The sequence below is a fragment of the Cyanistes caeruleus genome, chromosome 4, assembly GCF_971803275.1.
Source record: "Cyanistes caeruleus chromosome 4, bCyaCae1.hap1.1, whole genome shotgun sequence".
NCBI lineage: Eukaryota > Metazoa > Chordata > Aves > Passeriformes > Paridae > Cyanistes > Cyanistes caeruleus.
In genome coordinates, this window is record NC_141704.1 from 26,136,025 (window position 1) to 26,156,999 (window position 20,975).

The following is a 20,975-nucleotide window of genomic DNA, read 5'->3' on the forward strand; positions in this document are numbered from 1 at the left end:
TAAAAGCAATAAGCTATAACTTAGCACTGAGTGCTCTTGGCATGCTGATTTCTCTCATATCAGTAACTCTTCAGATGTCTCTGTAAGATGAGCAATTAGTTAATTATTTAAAAAATTATAAAGGCTGCATATAAGTCTTTTTATGTGTTATGTGTGAGACTCTGCCCAAAACATTACAAAATGCCCCTTAAAATACTGCATTCCTAACTATATTAAAAAGAAAATCACATTGGTTTTTCCTCCTCAGAGGGAGGAAACTGGTTTGAAGGGGTGCAAATGAAGGCTTTGATTTTACATTAGGAGAAATCTCTACAAACCATGCCAAATCAGTTGTTACATCTGTGTGTCCACTCTCCTTTTGTGAAATGGAAATAATGATACATTTTTCACTGTGGGTTATGCTCATTAACTGAGTGGAAGTTCTTTTTGTAAATCATATACTTATTTGACTCCTAAAAGGCAGTCTTGCAAAGCATGCTGAAAAGATTTAATATAAAGTGAGAACTTACCAAATGTAATGGTGAAATAAAACAGTCTTTTAAAATAATTCTAAAATGTTCTAGAAGTAAGTGACTATTGCAGAAGGGTTTTGAATATCTATAGATATCTAATACAGATACCTAATCAATGAGTTTTGTGGAAAACTGCCCAGGCCAGGATTGTTTTCCTCCCATTTAGTTTATGAAATAGGGTTTATACAGAACCCATTTTATATTGGTTTTCGCACTTAATTGGTCTTTATTATGTGGTTTTTTACTCTACATATTAAACTTCTTTGTGAGATGGGATGGGTCATGTTTATGCTCTGTATGTTTAAAAGGAATTATGTGCCACTAAAGCTTTTCTTAATTCTCTTCCAGGACATCAAGGATTCTGGACTCCTGTTACTGAAATGATACTACAGAAGGCAGCAATTGCATTGTGTTGGTTGGATGAAACCTGAATATTTACTGTCAGTCAAGTGGGTGAAACCCCTAACTGCAGTTTACATGTGTAGGTCACTGCGTTACTGTGTTAGTCACTGTCTCTATGCAGCAATGACAAGGCTAGAAGAAGCAAACAGAGAAGTGAACATGCACTCATCAGTCAGATACCTTGGCTATCTTGCCCGAATCAACCTACTGGTTGCCATTTGCATGGGCCTTTATGTCAGGTGGGAAAAAACTGCAGATGCACTCATTTTGGTAATATTTATTCTGGGGCTCTTTGTTCTTGGAATTGCCAGCATACTGTACTACTATTTTTCAATGGAAACAGCAAGTTTGAGTCTCTCCAATCTTTGGTTTGGTTTTTTGCTTGGCCTTCTCTGTTTTCTCAATAATTCTGCCTTCAAAACGGATGTGAAAGAAGAAGCCACAAAATATTTGCTTCTCTCTGCCATTGTTTTAAGGATATTATGTGCTTTGATTGAGAGGATTTGTGGTTGTGTCCATCATCGACCAACTCTGCTGACAACAGTTGAATTTTTGGAGCTAGTTGGGTTTGCAATTGCCAGCACAACTATGCTGGTAGAAAAATCTCTAAGTATTATTCTGTTGGTCTTGGCTTTGGCCATGTTGATTATTGACTTACGTATGAAGTCTTTTTTGGCAATTCCAAATTTGGCAATTTTTGGGGCCATTGCATCCCTACTCTTTTTTCCATCACTGAAAATCCCCACAAACCCTTTTGCCTTGGCATGTTTCTTCAGCTGCCTCATTTCAGATCCTCTTCTAGACGTTTACTTCAGTGGACTTTCCGTTACTGAGCGATGGAAGCCCTACCTGTACCGTGGTAAAATTTGCAGGCGGCTTTCTGTCATCTCAGTTGGAGTCATTGAACTAATCTTTTTCATTCTTGCAGCCTTTAAACTGCGTTATTTGGATCTCTGGTATTTTGTGATACCTGGTTTTTCTATTTTTGGAATTTTCTGGATGATCTGTCATGTTATTTTTTTTATAACCCTTTGGGGATTTCACACAAAACTAAATGACTGCCACAAGGTGTACTATACTCACCGTGCAGAAAACAACAGCCTGGACAGAGTCATGGCATCTAAAGGAATGCGTCACTTCTGTTTGATCTCAGAACAGCTGGTGTTTTTCAGCCTTGTTGCGACTGCTGTTTTGGGAGCTGTCTCTTGGCAGGTAAATAATAATAATCTCTTTATCTTGATCTCCTCTTGACAATAATCTTGAGAATTGCTGTCTCCATAAAATTCCTAAAATTTGATGGTGTGCTGTGGGTTAGCAGTTCAAAGTTGGAATGCATGGTTTCACTGTCGTGTGCTTTGAACATAACACTTTGAGCTGCCTTGACTGTTACAGAAAGTGCAGCTTCCCTATGTTGGTAGCATGGGAAAAGGTAATGCTTCCAGGGCAGAAGAGGTGAGCAAAGTATTTTGCATTTATCTACTCAGGAAATTGTTTTGCTTTTGAATTCATTGTGTCATAAAATTTGTTTCCAAAATAAATCACTGTGTTTAACCCTAGTAATGCCCAGTAAATCTAGGGCTTTTGTTGTGAACTATTTTAATTAGATTGAAATGTATTAAATAATGTATTTTTCAGTAATTTTGCCTGGCTTTTAATCAATTAAATGGACTCAGAGATCAGCTGATAAACTGATTGCTGGTATAACATGAGCTTTAAGTGTCTCACTTTCAAGTCTGGTTATGCACCCCAGGATATGATATCTGAAAGACCAGCCATTAAAATCACATAGTGTCCTTTAACTTTTCTTTCCATTTATGAGTTAAGGATGTTGTCTTTTCTTTAGCAAAAAGCTTATATTTCTTTCAAAATGTTTGTTCAGTGCCCAAGACACATGGTGTGTTGTCATAGTTGCAGCAGGACATTCAGAGTCTGTTTTCTTTTTCAAACTGATGTAAACCACAATAACAATTTTGTGTCCATTCACCTATTATATGAATTACAAACATAATACATATATATATAATATATGTAAAATATCAGTTACAGTAGATCAGATTTACAGACATTTCTTTGTAGGATTTCCAGAACAATTTCCTGCCCACTCCTGTAGAATTTCTAATCCTGCAGATTTTTTTAGATTAAATAATCTTGTGGATGAGTGGTATTAGAGATGTTAGTGGAAGATGAAATTAACAGTTAATTTGTAAGGTTTTTTGTTGGGGTTGGTAGTTTTGCTTTTTCTTTGGAAGATTATCAGCAGTCATAGCTATAGCATTTGAATTTGCCGAAGGGACAGAAGGAAATGGAGGCAAAAAAGTAGAGATAATAAACAATTCTGAAAATAAACAATAAACAATCATTTCAGTGCAAAAGTTGAGGGGAATCAAGTTGTCAAGAAGCAGGTTGGAGCCAGGTAGGTAGGAATAGCTCCCCATATGGTCTTGAGCTCTGGGGCTGTGTATCATAGCATGCCATGTGTGCCCCATGGTTACTAAGGCTCAGGAGGAAGCTGGACAAAATTCATTGGGGTCTGAGGACTATCTGGAAACCATATCTGGCTCAGAAAGTTCTTGAGCCACTGGTGGTTAAAGTACTCGGGAAACATGTTTGGTCTGTCCTTATAGTCTTTCCTAGGCATCCATTTGGGCTCTTTAGAGACCAGACATTCTTCTGGATGGACATTTGGTGCAGATTAATACAGCCATTCATACATTCTTATATTATGGTATTTTTTTTTTACATTTTACATTTACATTTTTAATGTAATTTTCCTTAGAGTTTCTTAGGAATGCCAAGTATTCCTTGGTCATCAGTTCCTGAAAATGTGTTTGCTCTTCTAAATATTTTTTTTGCATGTGTAAGATGAACAATTTTCAATCTTTGTAACATTAGTTTGGGATTTCTGTAGTTTCAGTATGTGTAAATTATGTTTGAATTATATATTGTATCTATATGCAATAATATATTAAATATATTATTATATATCTGAATTATATTTTAAATCTGTTAAATGTTAAATGCTTCACTGGAAGGTGAAGCATTTTTTGTTTTTTCCTTTCCTCACTACCGAAAATTTGTTTAATGAATAGTGCATTTGGTAAGAGAGGTGGCTTGAAATCACTTTGTGGTCTGCCATTTGACCTCCTATGAATAGATTTGCTAAAAATCTGAGCCTTGGAAAGGTGCTTCCTAACAGTCAACCATAAATAATTAGCAATAGCTTATAAAAAAATCTCACAGCAAGAAATGGAGTGGTGGGAAACAGGGTTGGGGGGGGGGGGGGGTTCCCTTCAATGGAAAATGTTTTGCAAGCATTATATATGCCCTCTTAACATTTCTAATAACTGCAATATTTGTGCTTCAGGTGTATGAAAAGTCAAGACCTAAAGCACCAGTTGTCTGTTACTTAGTGTCTAGAAGTATCTTATTAAAATTGCCAGAAAAATATCAAATCTACTTTTGTGGAAAGGTTTTTAAAGTGAAGTGAATTAACTGGCTGTAGCAGAGACAGTGGTTTTCTTAACTGGTGCAGAGCTGTTGAGGCTAAAGGTGCTGTTAGACAAGGCCCTTTCTTTAAGGGGAACACAGCCTTTGGTAAGACAAGGGTTTAAAGTCTCTGTTCATGGTGTTTGGGGAGAACTGTAAGAGTGACGTGGTGAAGTTGGGTTCATTAAAAAATGGAGTAACAACTTTTCTTTCAGTGGGGCATGTTTCAGCTGGGACATGGTCTGCTTCTGAGAGTATTCCTTGTTACAGCTGCAGAGGAAAGATATCTTGTCCTCTTGGTAAAAATATATGGAGATTTTCTTTGCAAAATCTGCAGGAGATGGTCAGCACCTGCCTTTGCATTTGTGTGATTAATTTCAGTCAGATCAATGGACTCTTTAGCACCAACTTATTTCAGCAGTTAATCATGTGCCTGTTCATAATTAGGCCCTTGGATTGGACAAGATCCAGAAGAAGCCATGCAAATGACTCAGATTTCTTCTTTGAGAATCCAATAAAATGATGAAAAATTTGCAGATGGGGAGCTTGTAATTTTCAGACAAAGATCTTGGAAAGGTTTGGGGCACTCTTTTTCTCAGAAACTTAAAACCAAATTTTGTTAAGTGCTCTATGCCAAGGTCTTCTGTATAACTGGCCAAAGATAATTATTATTTCTGGAAGGCTTGTATTTAACATTACCAAGAGAAAAATTAACTATGTTAGAGCAAGCAAAGTAATGGAATGAAGTACTTTCAGTACATTATTCTTGGTTTTAGCGAATTTTATGGGCTAGTAAAATAATAGTATTTGTTACATGCTTGAGTACTCATACCTAAACAGAAAGTACCATTTAAGTTGAATTATTTATAGGAGGCAAAATGAGCTTGCTGTATATGTGAGTACTTTACTGATTGGGGAAGAGCTAATGATTTTCTAGTTTTTATTCTGGTGCAGTTGCCTGTATATATAGTAACGTCTATATTTACTTAGACATACTTTTGGTAACATCACAGGTTAAATTACTTGAATGCAAATCATGTCCATTCTTTCTCTCTTTACCCTTGTTTACTTCCTGGCTTCTATTTTTAATCCAATCCTCCTCAGGCTTTGTTTGTTCGGGGATATTTTTTGTTGGGTTTTTTTTTTTCCCCCCCAGAGGCCTGCTGCATCCTCTGGCCTCTTTCCATATTTTCTCAAATATCCATGCCACTCCTGCTTTTTTTCATCTGTCTGGTCATGTTTTTGTCACTGACAGTTTTTTCCTTTCTTACCAATTTGCCTTCAATACCAGTGCTTTGCTGTTATTTGAGAGTTTTCTGTTGAGTTTCCTTTCTAATACCTTTATTCCCTCTTTTCCTACTGTTCCATCAGCTCTTAAGCTGAATTCTAAGTCCCCATTGCTCACTGCTCACTGTTTCTTCTCAAACTCACCCTCTGTTGTGTGTACTTTTGCTGCCTGTCTGCCTGTCTTTGGTGCTCAGCTGTCCTTGGCTCTCTACCTCTCCAGTCCTGTCTCAAGGGCTACCTTAGGCTGCCTGCTGAAATCACACTGGCAGCACACCTTGCTGCTGTCACCACCACTTCCAGAGCTCCTCAGTCCTGAGGAGGATCTCTGGTGACAAGAGAAAGTATTCATTGTTAGTCTAAAGAGTCTATTATGTGTTTAGCTTGCTGTCAAAATTTCATTAATTTCAGGATTCACGTTTTTTTATTTAAAAACATCAGAGTGTTTAGTATGCTTTTAAACTGATAACTGTTTGTGGTTTTGCTGGAACAAATGCACATAGATTAAAGCACAGGCTTTCCCATGGGTAGAACAGGAGTCAGGGATGGGGAACACAGCACATTAAATCCATCTGCCAGTGATTGTGACAATAGTTTTCTGCTGAGTCTTTTCTAGATTTTACCACTGCTGTTCTAACAGTCAGAAGTAAAGGATTATTTCTTGATCTCCCTAGACTGTCCAATCAGTAACTTGTTATAAGACTGTTTCCTCTGGTAGCTGATGTACTGTGTAGCTTTACCAATTTTTTCTTTAAGCTTTTTTCTACCTGTAATATACATATCTTGTCCTCATTTGAAATAAGCTATTCATCAAATGTTTGTGGATTAGTCAACATGTTACCCTTTTTCTCCTGAGGCTTCTCATATAGGGTTTTCTTTTATACTTATTTTGTTTTGGGAGTTTTGTGAATGTCTGTGTGCCTGTGTATAAAAACATAAATATTCAGTTTGGATAATGTAAAGCAGGGCAGTATTTTTGCTTGGAAATGCACAAAGACATCTTTGTAAGCTGTCTCAGTTATTGGTCTGTTAGATGCAATCCCAGGTACCCTGGTGTGTGAGCAGTGGTTTGTATGAGACAATTTCTAGAGGCTCCTTCCAACCCCAACCATTCGGTGATCCTGTGATCACCTCAGTTGACATGTTTAGTGTTTCATTTCTGTTCTAAACAGAAGGGCTCTTCTATAGGTCTTCGTAACTGGCTTCCAATTTAAACTAATATTTTATGCATTTTGGGGTTTTTTTCTTCAGTCACACATCCATAATTAAATACAGTTCCAGAGTTATTCAGCTTCAAATAGTTGTTATTTTTTGGGATGTAAGTTGTCCTGTCCATGAGTATAAAAAGACATCTTGACTGTAAAATACCTCTGAATTCTTCTGGTGTTATAACTGTTACACTTAACAATAAACAGTGCTCAAAAAAAGAGAAAGGGGAAAGATACTACTGCTAGTAAAATCTGAGCAATCTTATTGTCTGTCATTTCAGTCATCAGAGGCAAAAAGTAGATTTTTTTCTTTTACCTTTTCTATGTTATTTGAAATGAGACTTCATTGTTAATTCCTTTAGAACAATACAGACAGAGGGAAAAAACAACCCAAAAAAATGACAACAGAACAGAAAACCCCAAAGATTAGGAGCTAAATGATTTCTCATGTTTTTGGGGTTTTTTTTAGTAGTAGGATTGCCTAGATGGTCCCTGTCTTCTGTTTGCTTTTTGAGCAATCTGTCTGGAATCTATGGGTACTTGGAGCTCAGGGATGTACTGCAGGCTCACGTTGCTAGTGCAATCGAAAACAATGAAAATGGGCTGAACAGATGAAAGAACAAAATCCCTTTCTGGCTCTGCCTGTGCATCCATGGCCATCTGCTGCATTAAGGACCAGTCATCAAATCTTTGGGATTTAGTAAAGCACTGACAGTTTCCACCTGGAATTTTAGCTGTTTATCTTAAGGGAGGAACCTGTCTTCAGTTTTACTGCAATTACTAAGTCTGATATTTTTTGCTATTTGAAGTTCTTATTGTTTAGGTCTTTTAAAACGCTACCAGTCCATTTTTTGCAATGCTGGATTAAGATATTTTATTATCCTACTATAGATTTCTTCTAATCGTCATAAATAATTTTTACATTTGTGACATATTTCTTCTAAATTGAAACTGTTGAAAAAGTGCTAACAGCAAGTGCCAGCATCTTTACATTAGATGGTTGTCTACAAATGTAAAACACAACATTTTCCTATTCCACAGCATGAAATGGTCACTAAAAAATGACAGAGTTGAAACCTCAGATGGAGCTGAGTTGATTCATAACACTGCAGAGCTTATTTCCCATTTCTGTTGTAGTATTTGGTACAAACTCAAAGCAAGATAAAGAGCAAGATGGATCACCGAGATGATCCTTAGTATTTCTGTGCGACATCCTTATCTCACAAGTACTCGGGAATTTTCTTTGCCAGTTTGGTACCATAATACCAATTACAGTGTTTTAAGCTTTCCTGTCTTCTGGTGATTTCAGGTAATTAATGCTATCAGTTAATAATGCTGTCAGTTAGTTATTATTTAATACCAGATTCAGGTGTTTATTTGTGATTAGAGGTATTGCTGTCACCATTTCAAGGACACATAGGTGAGATCCTTCCATCAGAAGTGTGATTTCTAAAACCAGGACAGGTAGCAATCTATTACTTCCTAGCATATTAGTCGGTAAAGCTGTTCTCTCAGGCTAGTTGTGTTTAAAAGCTGAATGTAGTTGAGCTAGTGCCATGTGCCAACAAAATCTGGGTTGGTTTAGGTGTCATTTTTTTTCAGTATAATATACTTTCCAAGTTATTAATAGTGTTGACTTTGTGTTAAGTTGAACTACCAGTACCCATCAAGTCACTAAGTCTTACACAGTAAGGCAATATCCATATTAAAAAAACCCAAACCATTAATATTGTAGATTTGTACAAAGAGGGTGAATAAAACATAGAGGGGGTCAGAGACCACAGGATTCTTCTCAAGACAGAAATCTCTAGCTATGAATTTACTTCCTTTGCTACGTAGCAAACGTCAATATTTAACAAATGCACCATGGATATTAAAGTTCTTGTTTAATTGCATACTATAGTACTGTTTCTGTCTTTCCTAAAGCATTTAATACCTCATTAAACCCATTCACATCACGCTAAAATAATTAAAATTAATCTTTATCTGCTCTGCCTCTCAGAGACATCTGGCATTTCAGAAGTCCATTTTTATTTTACTAGTACTAGTGGTTGAGATGTAATTGTTGAAACTTCTTGTTTGTTTGTTTTTTACAGAAATCAGCTAGTAAATGTAATATTTTCTAAAACTGCTTTTCAGTTCAATATAGGGTATTAGCTCTGTAAATGCTGTGAAGTCCTGTAGAGAACGGTCCTTTTCATGTCTGGTAGTTACATAACTGACAAAGAATTGTCTTTTTAATTGAAATAATGCTCACAAATTATCTTAGAATTCATCTCTTGTGTGAGATGTAGTATTCCACAAGTTAAATGTATATTTTTAATGATGATAGAATGCTTTAAAGTTGGAATTGACCTCTACAATCATTACATCCAGCCATTAACCCAGCACTGCCAAGTCTGCCACTCCCAAAGTGTCACGGGTACAGGTCTTTTAAGTACCTCCAGGGATGGATGCAATACAGAGCATTGTCATCTGATGCTAGATACATAATATCTGTGCCTTACTGATTAAGGTCTGACCCTGCAGATGCTTACAGATCTTATTTTATGCACACAATTAGTTTTGTGGCATTTAATTTTCTTGCCTCTGTTGGTAAAACTAAGCTATGATGAGTTTTTACAGCTGAATTCTGCGCTGTCAAGTGTTTTCAAATGCGTTCTTTCAGAAGAGTGATCATTGCTTACCAGCCACCTTCTCCTCCCCAAGCTTTTCATTTGTCTTTACAGTAATTCACGATGTAATACATGGAAAAAGAAATATACATTGCCAATAATACTTTGCATGTTTCAGGATCCAATTATGTAAGATCAAACAAGAGGATTTTCATACAATGCCTAAATCTCTTAATTTTCTTTTTAGCCAACCAATGGGATCTTCATGAGTGCATTTCTCATTGTTCTACCTTTGGAGTCCATGGCTCACGGGCTTTTCCATGAACTGGGAAACTGCTTGGGAGGAACGTGTGTTGGGTACGCTATTGTGATTCCCACCAACTTTTGCAGGTATGGTTTCAGCTTCACAGTGTGTAAATGTACTGTTTGCTCATGGAGGCAATGCAGTGCTGTTGCTTGGATTTTTCAACAGTCAAATACAAATTCAAATAATAGGCATATTTTCTATTTCTCCTTTTTCTCACCCTGGAATGAGTAACTCCAGCTTTCTATCTAGGTAATTTGCTTTTAGAAAGTTGATGAACACAGACCAGCTGTGCATAGGCAGATTTCACAGTCAGTATCTCATACAGAAGAGGATTGGGGCATTTGGCTGAGACCAGGTATCTTACATGAGGAGATTTAATAAACCAAACAGATCGGTTCAAAATAACTTTGAATTGAATTAAATGAGGTAGTGTCTACATTTAAAGCTCATTAAAATTAGATTTGCAATTGGACTGCATGTCATGTATTGGTGTTGACAATTCGAAGCTGATTTTTGTTCCAACATAAATGTTACCATATGAGAAATGCGTGATTGTAAAGGGATTGTACTATTATTATTATTTGCCCATTTGTGTGTTTTTCTTATAAGCTTTAAACTTGCAAATGCTGGTTTTGCAATAAAATTTGTATCAGTGTATGCACATTTTTTCTATAAATGATAAATAGGAGCTATATAAATTATCTTGTCATGTTACAAGAGAAATAGAGTAGTAAGTTGAAATGAGAGGCTTCAAAATAGAACTGCTCAATTTATGAGAACTTCACAGCTTTAGTATGTGTAATGGTTTTTGTGGATAAGGAAGAACTTAACATCAAAGAAACCAAAGATGATGTGCTAATCTTAGATAACTGTATCTTAAATATTGTAAAAAACAATTTTTCTGAGCTTCTGATATACAGTCCTTCAGCTGTGCACCCTTAAAAAAATTCATGTCAATTATTATTACAGATTTGAAAAACAGATTTTCAAAATTTCCATTACAATAAAAATAAATTTATTTTGTTTCCATGGTAACAATTCATTCATTGTATTATATTCTTCTGGCACAGGCAGTTCCCTCTAATTTTGAGCAAATGAGATACTCTTGAGCAACTCTCTAGGACCTGACAGAACTAAACTTCCTTATTAAAAAAGCCTCACTGTTTCAGTGATGGACCCAGTCTTCAGTTGCTGAGACAAACAGTAATGATGAGCTATTCTGTGTAGCTATACCAGTGGAATATTAATTTTCATAAAAGCCATAGACAGGTGAGATGGTGCAATATTTAATTAGCTAGGTCAGTAAGGAGGCAGAGCTTTACACATTGACTTGCAAACAAAATACATGAAGAATACACACATAAATACATATATAGGGAAAAAAAACATAATGTCATATTTTGTATTAGCAGAGTAAGATTTATCTCCATATTTTCACCCACAAAACCTCTCCATGTCTGTAACTGAGTATAAATGAGGCCAATTTGGCCCAGCTGTCAGTCATGTTCCTTATCATTACCCTTATTACATCAGCTGAAGAGTGATGAATGCTTTTCTCTTTCTGAAAATACATTCTGAAGGGCGCTCCCCTAACTGGGTGTCTTGCAAGACCAAATTTCCTATTATTATGATTAATGAATAGCTGTGTAGACCTACAAAAAAAGTGGTTTTATTCGATATTTTATATACTGTATATATTAGGATTTATTATATATATTTATCTATATTTTAGATAAAATATAACAATACAAATAAAATTAATTTTGGAACCCAGGAACTCTTTTTTATTTTTCTTATATATGCATATTCATATCTATGTAGACATAAATATAAATACATGGTTTGTTCCAGGTTTAGTTTGTAACTTTCTTAAAACTTTGATTTAAAACTGATTTTTTAAGCTGTGAATACTGTTATCTAAAATACATTTCTTATGCTGAAGGAACAGCATCTGAACAGCACAAACAAGAAAGAATTACTTTATTATTTGTGTGAATTCCATATTTCAGAGTATCTGACCAAAGTGTGTATGTGGATTTCTCTTCTGTCCATTATTGGAAACTAGTTTGCATTATGGTTTGTTCAGATTAGCACTCATTTTCCCTGCGCTTCTTTCCAGTCATCCATGACAAAGTGCCTTTGTGAAGGCAGTGCTCCTCAGTGGGACTTGATGAAATTGTTGGAGCTTTCCTTCTCCCCCTCTGTCTCTCAGCTGCAGGAATAGTGTAGGGCTGAGTAAGGACTATGCTTTGAATTGAAGTGTGACAAAAGGGAGATAGGTAGTGGTCCCTCACTCAAATACAGTAATTTGTAAATCTGTAAGTTTAAAGTAAATATGAATTTAGAACAGTGCTACCTCATAGCAGAGAAAATATGTGCAGGGGAAAAAATCACCAGTTACTAGAAGTCCACTGAGCATGAAAAAATTATCAACTATAATCATTAGCTGTTCTCCTTCTCTTTAGTCCTGATGGCCAGCCAACTCTTCTTCCACCTGAGCATGTCCAAGAGTTAAATCTGAGGTCTACTGGCATGCTCAATGCCATCCAAAGATTTTTTGCATATCACATGATTGAGACATATGGTTGTGACTACTCTACAAGCGGACTGACCTTTGATACCCTACACTCCAAGATCAAGTCTTTTCTTGAACTTCGGACTGCAGATGGACCCAGACATGATACCTACATTCTGTATTACAGTGGTCACTCACATGGCACTGGTGAATGGGCACTGGCAGGTAAGTGGTTTGGGGTTTTTTGGGGTTTTTTAATTGTTTTGGTTATTGATAAACTTTCCAAATCAATTCATTAATTCTGTAGAAAATCATACTGTATTGCAAAACTTCTCAATGTGCCTTCTGTCAGATTGTTCAGAATGGCAAAGAACCATCAGTCTTTGGAGAACAGGCTTATACAAGTTGCTGGCAGGGAGGGAAGAAAGGAAAAGGTAGTATTACAGAGCATGACTGTTAAGAGATTCAGAGACTACAAGAAATTGAGAAAACAAGCCAGGTTGAAGGCTGATTTCCTCTGCTGGTAGAATGGAGAAATGCAGAAGCCCCTTTGGTATGCAGGTAAGTTATTGTTAAGAGTGGCCCCTTTCTTCCCTTGCATTGTATGACAGGTAAATTACTTCATGAACTTTGTCTTTTTAGTATTTACTGACTTTGAAAATACAATTTTTACAGCCAGCTAATCTTACACTTATTCTCAAAATTGTCTAATATTGTTGACCTCAAATGTATTCTTTCAAGTTTAAACAGTTTCATATTCCCCTGATTTCCCTCCCACATTATTTTTGTATTCAATAAGTTAACTTTAAAGATTCCTTTTGTTCCCTGCATAGAATTAAAGTGCAAATTATACACTCCTGCTCTAAAGACAGGTTTTTCCGTGTATTTTGAGGAATATTTGTTCACTGTAATGCTCTTTGTCAGCAGTGGCCCTCCAGGTGCTTCTGCCCTTCAGTAGGGCATGGCCTTCCATGTGTGCTCATGCTGAGGTGGGTGTTGAGGCACAGGTCGGTTTCCATCTGGGGGCTCTGTACCTGTTTTGGTGCAGCTCCATGCCTGAACCTTTAGATCTACTGAAGAGCAGTATGTATTTTTTCCTCAAGGGCTTTATCTGTATCAGAGATTTTAAAAAGCCACAGCTGTCTTGTAGCTTAGTGCAAGTGGTGAGCTACAGTGTATATAGGGTGGCCAAATGCCTTCTCTGAGAAGGGGGTGGTTTGTCCGTAAGAGCAGCTGCCACCCCGTGCAATTGCCGAGTGTGTCCGCACCTTGTGTGGAGCAGACTATCAGCAAAAGTCCACCTCCCACCTGTGCTCCAGCCAGCAGCATAGACAAAGTCAGCTTTCTTGCATGTGTAGAGCCAAATGTTGCTGCAAAAATAGGACAGCTTCCACCCCAATCCTAGGTTACTATATCTAGCCACCCTGGAGTGTGACTGGAGAGCTCAGGTCTCTCTATACTGTGTAGGTAGCGAGAACCTAATTAATGTCTAGCTTTTAGGGGAAAGGCCAAGGTAACTGTTAAAACTTTCAGTGCTGAAAGATACATTGTGTAAATGCAGTGGTATTCAACTTTCTCACAAAGCTCCTTTTCAGTTCTCTGTCCAACCACATCTTCAGCTTCTACTTGGATACATGTATAGTCACATAAAGGAGAAGAACAGGCAGCTGTCACAGGTCTTGCATGCTTTTTTTGTGATTAATTTTAGTTAAATTATGGAGTGTAATGTGATCCTCCTTCCAGATATCACTGCTCCTGCATGTAACTTGAAAGTATAAACTGAAAAGATAAAGGCTGTTTGACTGTAATTGTGCCCCATGTATTAGACACTGGCGTTTTGTGACAGATGAAACCTTGGTCATCGGTTCCAGTAATGTGTACTAGCCTCTGACCTGTAAAGAGGATGAAAAGAGATGGCAACAATGAAACAAAACATTCATCTGATTGAAAAAGCAATTTCTTACTGCTGGCTGGTACAGCGCAGCAGTAGCAGTGTAGTCTTTGCTTTGTAATGACATCTTTCAAAGGAGGCTTACTGAATTTAATTCAGTAATTATGTTTCTCTGTTGTTGCAAGTTGAGATACAACACAGTGGTGTATAAAAGAAACTGTTAACTACTCATGCATAAAGTATGAACAATCAAATGAGCTGGGAGGTCATGCTGTCTGAATGAAGGCAAGGGCATGAGCTGGGCTAATAAAGCTTTGTCTCTGTTCCTGAAACTGTTGGCTTACCTGTTGTCCTGCTAAGCCTGCCAGAGAGCCAGAGGTAGCCAGACACCTGTATTTTTTACACAGCTTGGTGCCTAAATCTTGTGCTGGGTGATAAGCCCACGTGTTTGATGTTCCTAGCGTCGGAAGCCAAGCATGTTTGCTTGTGTCTGTAAAGGATGAGATTATTTTCTTTGCGTGATACTGTCTAAAGGTGTTTTGAAATCACCTGCACTCCTACATAGATACACTTAAATAGTTTATTTATGAGCCTTTAAAATGTGAATAAATAAAGAACTTTTTTATAGAGAATTTGCATGGAAGGTGTGCCTAGAAAAGGGAAACTACTTCAATAAAATTTTCTGCTGTAAACAACTAAAGCAATTTGAGGATCATGTACCAAGACAATTTACTACTTTAGGTTTGTATCCTAGAGATTTTCTTTGGTACTAAATTTTCCAGTTTTTTATTTTCTTGGAGAAAGGTGCAGCTCTGTAATTTTGCTTTTACTTTAACCACAATAGCATGTACAACCCTTTAATTCTGAGATATTAATTTGAAGCACTTTCTTGTCACCCCTTACAGGTAGAACTGTAAGTGCTGAAATATGCAGCTAACAACTTTTTAAACACTGCTTAATTATATTCCACAGTGAAAAATCATTCAGGAATTAAAATGCAGTAACTTTAAATACCTTTCTTCTTCTTCATTTTTTAAAGTTAATATTTTCAAACTGTTTTTGTTGTAAACCTGTATCATGGCTTCAGCTAGCCAAAATTGAGATATACTGGATATACTGGTTCTTTACTTTCACTGGGGAGACAATGGAGAGTCATTCACTTGTTTGCAAGATGTTTTCATTAGGTACCTGAGTAAGTAGTCTGCTTTTCAAAACTACACAGATCCTGCAGCATGCACTTAAGCAGAAGGATTTCCCACTGTATGTACATTTCAAGTTTAATTACATTATCCTCTTTCAAAGTGCTGTTGGAGCAGGAGCTGAGACAGAACGTGAGAAGTTGGACACTAGTTGCAACCTGACAGGAAAAAAAAATATTGTGGAAAAATTCCAATGAGGCTTTTGTTTCATTGAGCTGTAAATCAATACCAGTTTTCTTGAAGTACTGAAAACAGCTGTCTTTATAGAGAGAATCTCTTCATTTCTGGTCATGTGAATTTTTGTGCTTACGTGTGGCTTTCTCATTGTGCTTTGAAACTGTTTTGGTTTCCGGCATTTGAAATTTAAAATTCATCTCTTAGAGGAGCCTTTTTTTAATATTCATAAAAACATATTAAAAAAGTGTCCTATTCCTGTTCCTAAAATTATTAAGATTTAATACAAAATAAACTATTTCAATTTTTTTTCCTTGTTTATCTGTATTTTCGAGACTTCTTCAATCTGCTATAATTTCTTTCACTCTGTAAAGGAATTCCTTTTTTGTTATTGGTAGTGGGTTTTCCTTCTAACCAAGGGTAAGTTAATGGCAAGTCAGCAAGTCATTTAGTACCTCTATGGAGATATGCAACATTTAAAGACAGGATGAATTGAAAACATCTGTTTTATCTGTCCAAATTGTTGAAGTAAGGGATTCTTAGAACCAGTCAAAACAGTTAAAGTTCTGCAGAAGTTTGTGTTTCTTCATCCTGATGTTAAATCTTTTTGTCCTTGTGGCAGGGGGTGATGCTTTACGACTTGACACGCTGTTGGAGTGGTGGAGAGAAAAGAACGGCACTTTTTGTTCTCGACTGATCATTGTTTTAGACTGTGAGAACTCTCAGCCTTGGGTTAAAGAAGTAAGAAAAGTAAATGACCAGTACATTGCTGTGCAAGGAGCAGAAATGGCCAGAGTTGTAGACATCGAGGAAGCAGACCCTCCACAGCTTGGTGACTTCACCAGGCAGTGGGTTGAGTACAACTGTAACCCTGACAGCAACATCAGCTGGTCTGAAAAGGGCCGCACGGTGAAAGCGCTGTATGGGGTATCAAAGCACTGGAGTGACTACACTTTGCATTTGCCAACGGGAAGTGATGTTGCCAAACACTGGATGATATACTTCCCACGCATCACCTATCCATTAGTACATTTGGCAAACTGGTTTTGTGGTCTCAATCTGTTCTGGGTCTGTAAAGCATGCTTTAGGTGCTTAAAAAGATTGAAAATGAGTTGGTTTCTTCCCACAGTGCTGGATACAGGACAGGGCTTCAAACTTGTCAAATCCTAATCAGCAACCAAAGAGATAATGAAGTGAGAGCTCTGTGAACTTTCTCACTGTACCATACTTACAACTTTTTCTACAACTATTTTTCTCTGAAAAAGTCTTCTCTACTCACTTTATTCAGCTTTTTGAGCAGCTACAGTATATGCAACAGTTAGAAAATGCAATCTTAAACAGAAGAGGGTAGAACTATGATATTTTTGAATTTTGTTACATGTACATATGTAAGAGATTTATTTAATATGACCATGCATTTTGGAGACAGGTCACGTGTTCATATGTCTTACTTAAGGCAGCCTTTGTTTAGAGACAACAGTTTGATGGACAGGAGCTCTTGTGAACGCTAAACCATGCTGATCTGTCATTTATGTTCACTATACGGTTTAAATACAGGAAAGGAACCAAGCTAAGACTCCAGCCAATTTACATGTCATATGTGGTGGGTTCACTGAGCATATACAGCTACTGTATGTAAGTAGCTACCAAGAAGCATTAGTTTTATTTGCTTTTACATCTTGTGCCCTGCCTCAGTTCTCTACTGCCATCAGTGGAAATTTGCCACAGAAAACAACTCATACTTCTCAGATGGTGTGTTCTGAAGTGAGTTTTAAAAACATTCAGTGGTACTTCCAACATTAAATATCTTGCTGGTGATCTTTGAGCATACATTCCCAGTAGTTAATTCATATATGGAATGAAAACTGCACTGAGCATTTTTCCCTCACCTGTTAGGTGATTCTGAATTTTCCAGGTTCTTGTTAGTTTGTATTTTGAAAAGTTACTCTGAAGAAAACAAAGCAAAGCAAAACCCAAAGAATTTAACAAGGAAAATAATCCATAGATAAAAAATGGGAATACAAGTGTTGCCTTGTTTGCATATTTATCTGAAGTCTTTGGCAGGCCTAAGATCTTGATTCTGTGAAATTTTGAGTAGAGAGTTGGACCAGTGAGTTCATAATCTATTAAAACCACTAGCGAAGTTTGTTTGGACAGATTATTCTCTTAGGAGAAGAGAGAATCCTCAGTATTCCTTAAGGTTTTCTCCAACCCACAGGATCCTTATTTTAATCCTTCCAGAGCTGGGTGAAACAAGTTAAGTGGCTAAGACAGTACAGTTTGTGGTGGTTTATTTGCATATGTGTGTGCAATTGACCTACAGTTTACTGTTTTTTGTTTCCATCAGTATTTTAATAAAAGTGTTAGGGAGTAGCTGATACTTGTCTAAAATATAACTTCTTTTTTTTAATTTAAATACATGCAAATAGTATGTAGCTCTTAAAGTCTTTGCCGTCATAGCTTTTTCTAATGCTGTTTGAGCTTTTTAGCCAGCCAGGTTAGAGAATCTGCTAACACTGAGACCCATCAGTATCTCCTGAAATAAGTAACAAGAGCTACAACAGCCAAAGCAATTTGTACCCACCAACTTCAAAATGGTGATTTTCTCAGCTCTACAAGTGGCAGCCACTAAGTTTCTTCATTAGTATTTATTACACTGTGTTGTTCAGGAAGACAACATGTCCCACACCGATTCCCCTTTCTCCATCCCCTTCTGTAATGTGAAAAGGGGATAAAGAGATAAGAGATAAATTATATCCTATGAAGACTCAATGCCTTTGGGTCTTCTCTGAGTAAATGCTGTGGTTGCAGCTCTGTCAGGGATTTAAGAGGTGGCTGTTGTCAGTAAGGACAGAGGGTTCTCACACCATCTGACTTCAGGTATCCAACTTACGTTCCTAATGTGGAAGCCAGAGGTAAGAGTCATCTTAGTTAAATTCAGATGTCCAAAAGCCAGATCTGAATCCATGCTAGTGACCTGAAGTGCTCCACTGCTTATTAGCAAGGAGAATTAAATATTTCCAGAGGAAGACTGATTTGGTCTCTGTTCCAGGATGGATTTTCCTGTGATTGAGGGCATTACTTTTTTGTTTGTTTCTTTTGCTTTCCTGTGCCAAAGGTCAAGCAGACAAATCCCTTGTGTCTCTTGAATAATCTTAGAGCACCTCTAAGCTATCCTCTGGAGCCTGAGCTGGGTACCTAAACTCTGTTCAAGCACATGAACTGGATAGTTGAGGTTGGGTTGAACAAGCATCCATCAGTTTGCAGAAAAGCAGCCCTGCCCTCTGCAGAAGTCACTGTCTTCCACTCCTGGTCATCAGCTCTTGTGTATAGATTCAGAAAGACTGCCTTTACATTTGGTTTGTAAAATCACCATTGTTTTGGCTTCTCTTTCAGTAAAAGTTCAAGTGATTGCATCATAAACTGGTACAGCTTGAGCCTTAGAAAATTTTAATTAAGTCCCCATAAACACCTGATAGTAACCCTGTGAATATTTGAAGTCAAGAAGTTAGTCCTTTCTGTTCTGGAAAAGCTTTAAATATCAACCATAACACTTGCCATTAATTATAATGGACAGATCTTAATGGGTAAATCTTTACCTGCTACTGTTACATTTTTATGGACATCATCTGTATCTTTCTTTTTGTACCTGAAGGGAAACAAGAAAAGTGTGGGATTCCTGACCTCTTCTGAGTCTCTGAGCAGGAATCTGCTATGCAGTGCAGTGATGGACTTAGCTCTGGGCAGAATAAACACAACAGTTTGTCCTGCTGTTTTGCTTCTGGATATTCAATGGTTTCCAGCTTACTTATCAAAGTTAGATTTTTTCTAGGGTAGACTGGGTGATATTCAGCTGTTTGCTGAAAGGCAGATAGAGCTGAAAAATAGAGCAAAAATACTGTTTGCAAAACCAATCATGTGTTTGCAGATTTGTTTCTATTTTCTCAATTATAGAGCTCTGATTTTCTGAATTTGAAGTAGTTCTAACATGAGCTAAGGTGTTCCTACTTCTGATTTTGTTACTGTTTTAAACATCAAAGGCATAGTGAAAATGCTAACTTCAAAAGAAATGTTTACAGCTGTTCAAATTATGAGGCCTTTCTGGACAAAGAGACTGTCATGTGTTTCAGAACACTATCAGACCAGGGCTGTGGATGATGAGGAATTCAACTGCATCAGTTCTTCACTTCTGCACTGACTTATATCAAAGCATCCTACAGTGACCCCCCATTCCCAGGTGGAACTTTTCTCCAGCTCCTGATGCTTACACCTCTCCGCAGGTCTCTGCCCAGCCTCGGGCATGTACCTGAGGGACAAACACTGGGAGCATCCAAGTGAGGAGTTATCCTCCTGCTATTCCTGTATAAAAGACAGGGCCTGAAAGAAGTTAAAATCTGTTTCCAAAGAGTGTTACATATGCTATCAGTTGCATATACATTGTTTAGTGGTATTGTGTACAAATTTCTGGGGAGAGAAAAACTTTTCTGCAAGGGTTGTCGCTGTACTGTATATTCAGACATTTTGCCATAAAGTTTTTTATAAACTTGTGTCACAGCATGATTTTATGTTGACTTTGTTTCATTTACATCCTGTATAGCATCAGCCTTGCTGAAACATACAAATGCACTGAGTTCTACAAATGTAATTCTTTTAAAGGGGTTCAAATTGCTTATTCACAGTAGTATTTTTCTCTGAACAAGTATTGGAGAGGGAAAAAAGCCATTATTCTTCATTTCTGCACTACTAGAGTTATGTATTTGCAGTTCCTTATGCTTTGTATGCCTTGTAATTGTTGTCCAGTCTTCGGTTCAAGATTCTCCTAGAATAATTTTATTTTGTAAAAGCATAGTTAAAGCTATGCTAGCAGTAAAGCGTCTCTGTTGCCAACAGTAGGCAATGAAATTAGATTAATTTTCTTGTTTATAAATACCTTTTGTGGGAGGATTTTTACTGAAAATATGGTTTTTAGATATGTAAATAGATTTTTTTGAGTGTATTTATGATACTACTTAAATATATTTTGCTGGTTTGGATGCTTATTTCCATTTCATTTTTTTTGTTTATGTCTTGATCACTTTCCAGATTTCTGTGCTCCCTCTTGAATTACATGGGGGTTTGCTATATAGCTTGCTTCACACATTTTTTATAACTAGAAATTGCAACAGAGTTTATGGAAAATAGAGTATTTTGAAAATACTCTAAGGAATATTTTTAGTTTAATAATTTAATAGAAATGAGAAATACTAGCTTAAATTATTGATGCTTTTCACCTTGTCTTTTTTTATCACTTACTCAACAAGCTAGTAAAAATGCTGCTTATACTTCAAGACATAATTTTATGGAGATGTAATTGAAGGCTTCCTTTACATGAGTACTTCTAGT

General features: G+C 36.9%; 1 protein-coding gene and 1 long non-coding RNA gene across 4 annotated transcripts in view; one reads left to right on the forward strand and one right to left on the reverse strand.

The window, feature by feature from the left end:
- Positions 1–20,632, forward strand: part of TMEM168 (transmembrane protein 168) — a 23,251-nt gene extending 2,619 nt beyond the window's left edge. For all 3 annotated transcript variants that reach the window (XM_023930359.2, XM_086887095.1, XM_086887096.1), the window contains exons 2-5: positions 861–2,126; positions 9,755–9,897; positions 12,280–12,554; positions 16,216–20,632. In XM_023930359.2, coding sequence (XP_023786127.2) covers positions 933–2,126; positions 9,755–9,897; positions 12,280–12,554; positions 16,216–16,763 — 2,160 coding nt within the window. In that variant the 5' untranslated portion in view covers positions 861–932 and the 3' untranslated portion in view covers positions 16,764–20,632. The remainder of the gene's footprint in view (positions 1–860; positions 2,127–9,754; positions 9,898–12,279; positions 12,555–16,215) is intronic.
- On the reverse strand, positions 12,553–15,577 carry LOC147653499 (uncharacterized). Its single transcript, XR_015286276.1, has 3 exons — positions 15,409–15,577; positions 14,565–14,710; positions 12,553–14,221 (listed from the first exon to the last, which is right to left on the reverse strand). It is a non-coding gene; the product is annotated as an uncharacterized LOC147653499 (long non-coding RNA).
- Positions 20,633–20,975: the final 343 nt, after the last annotated feature.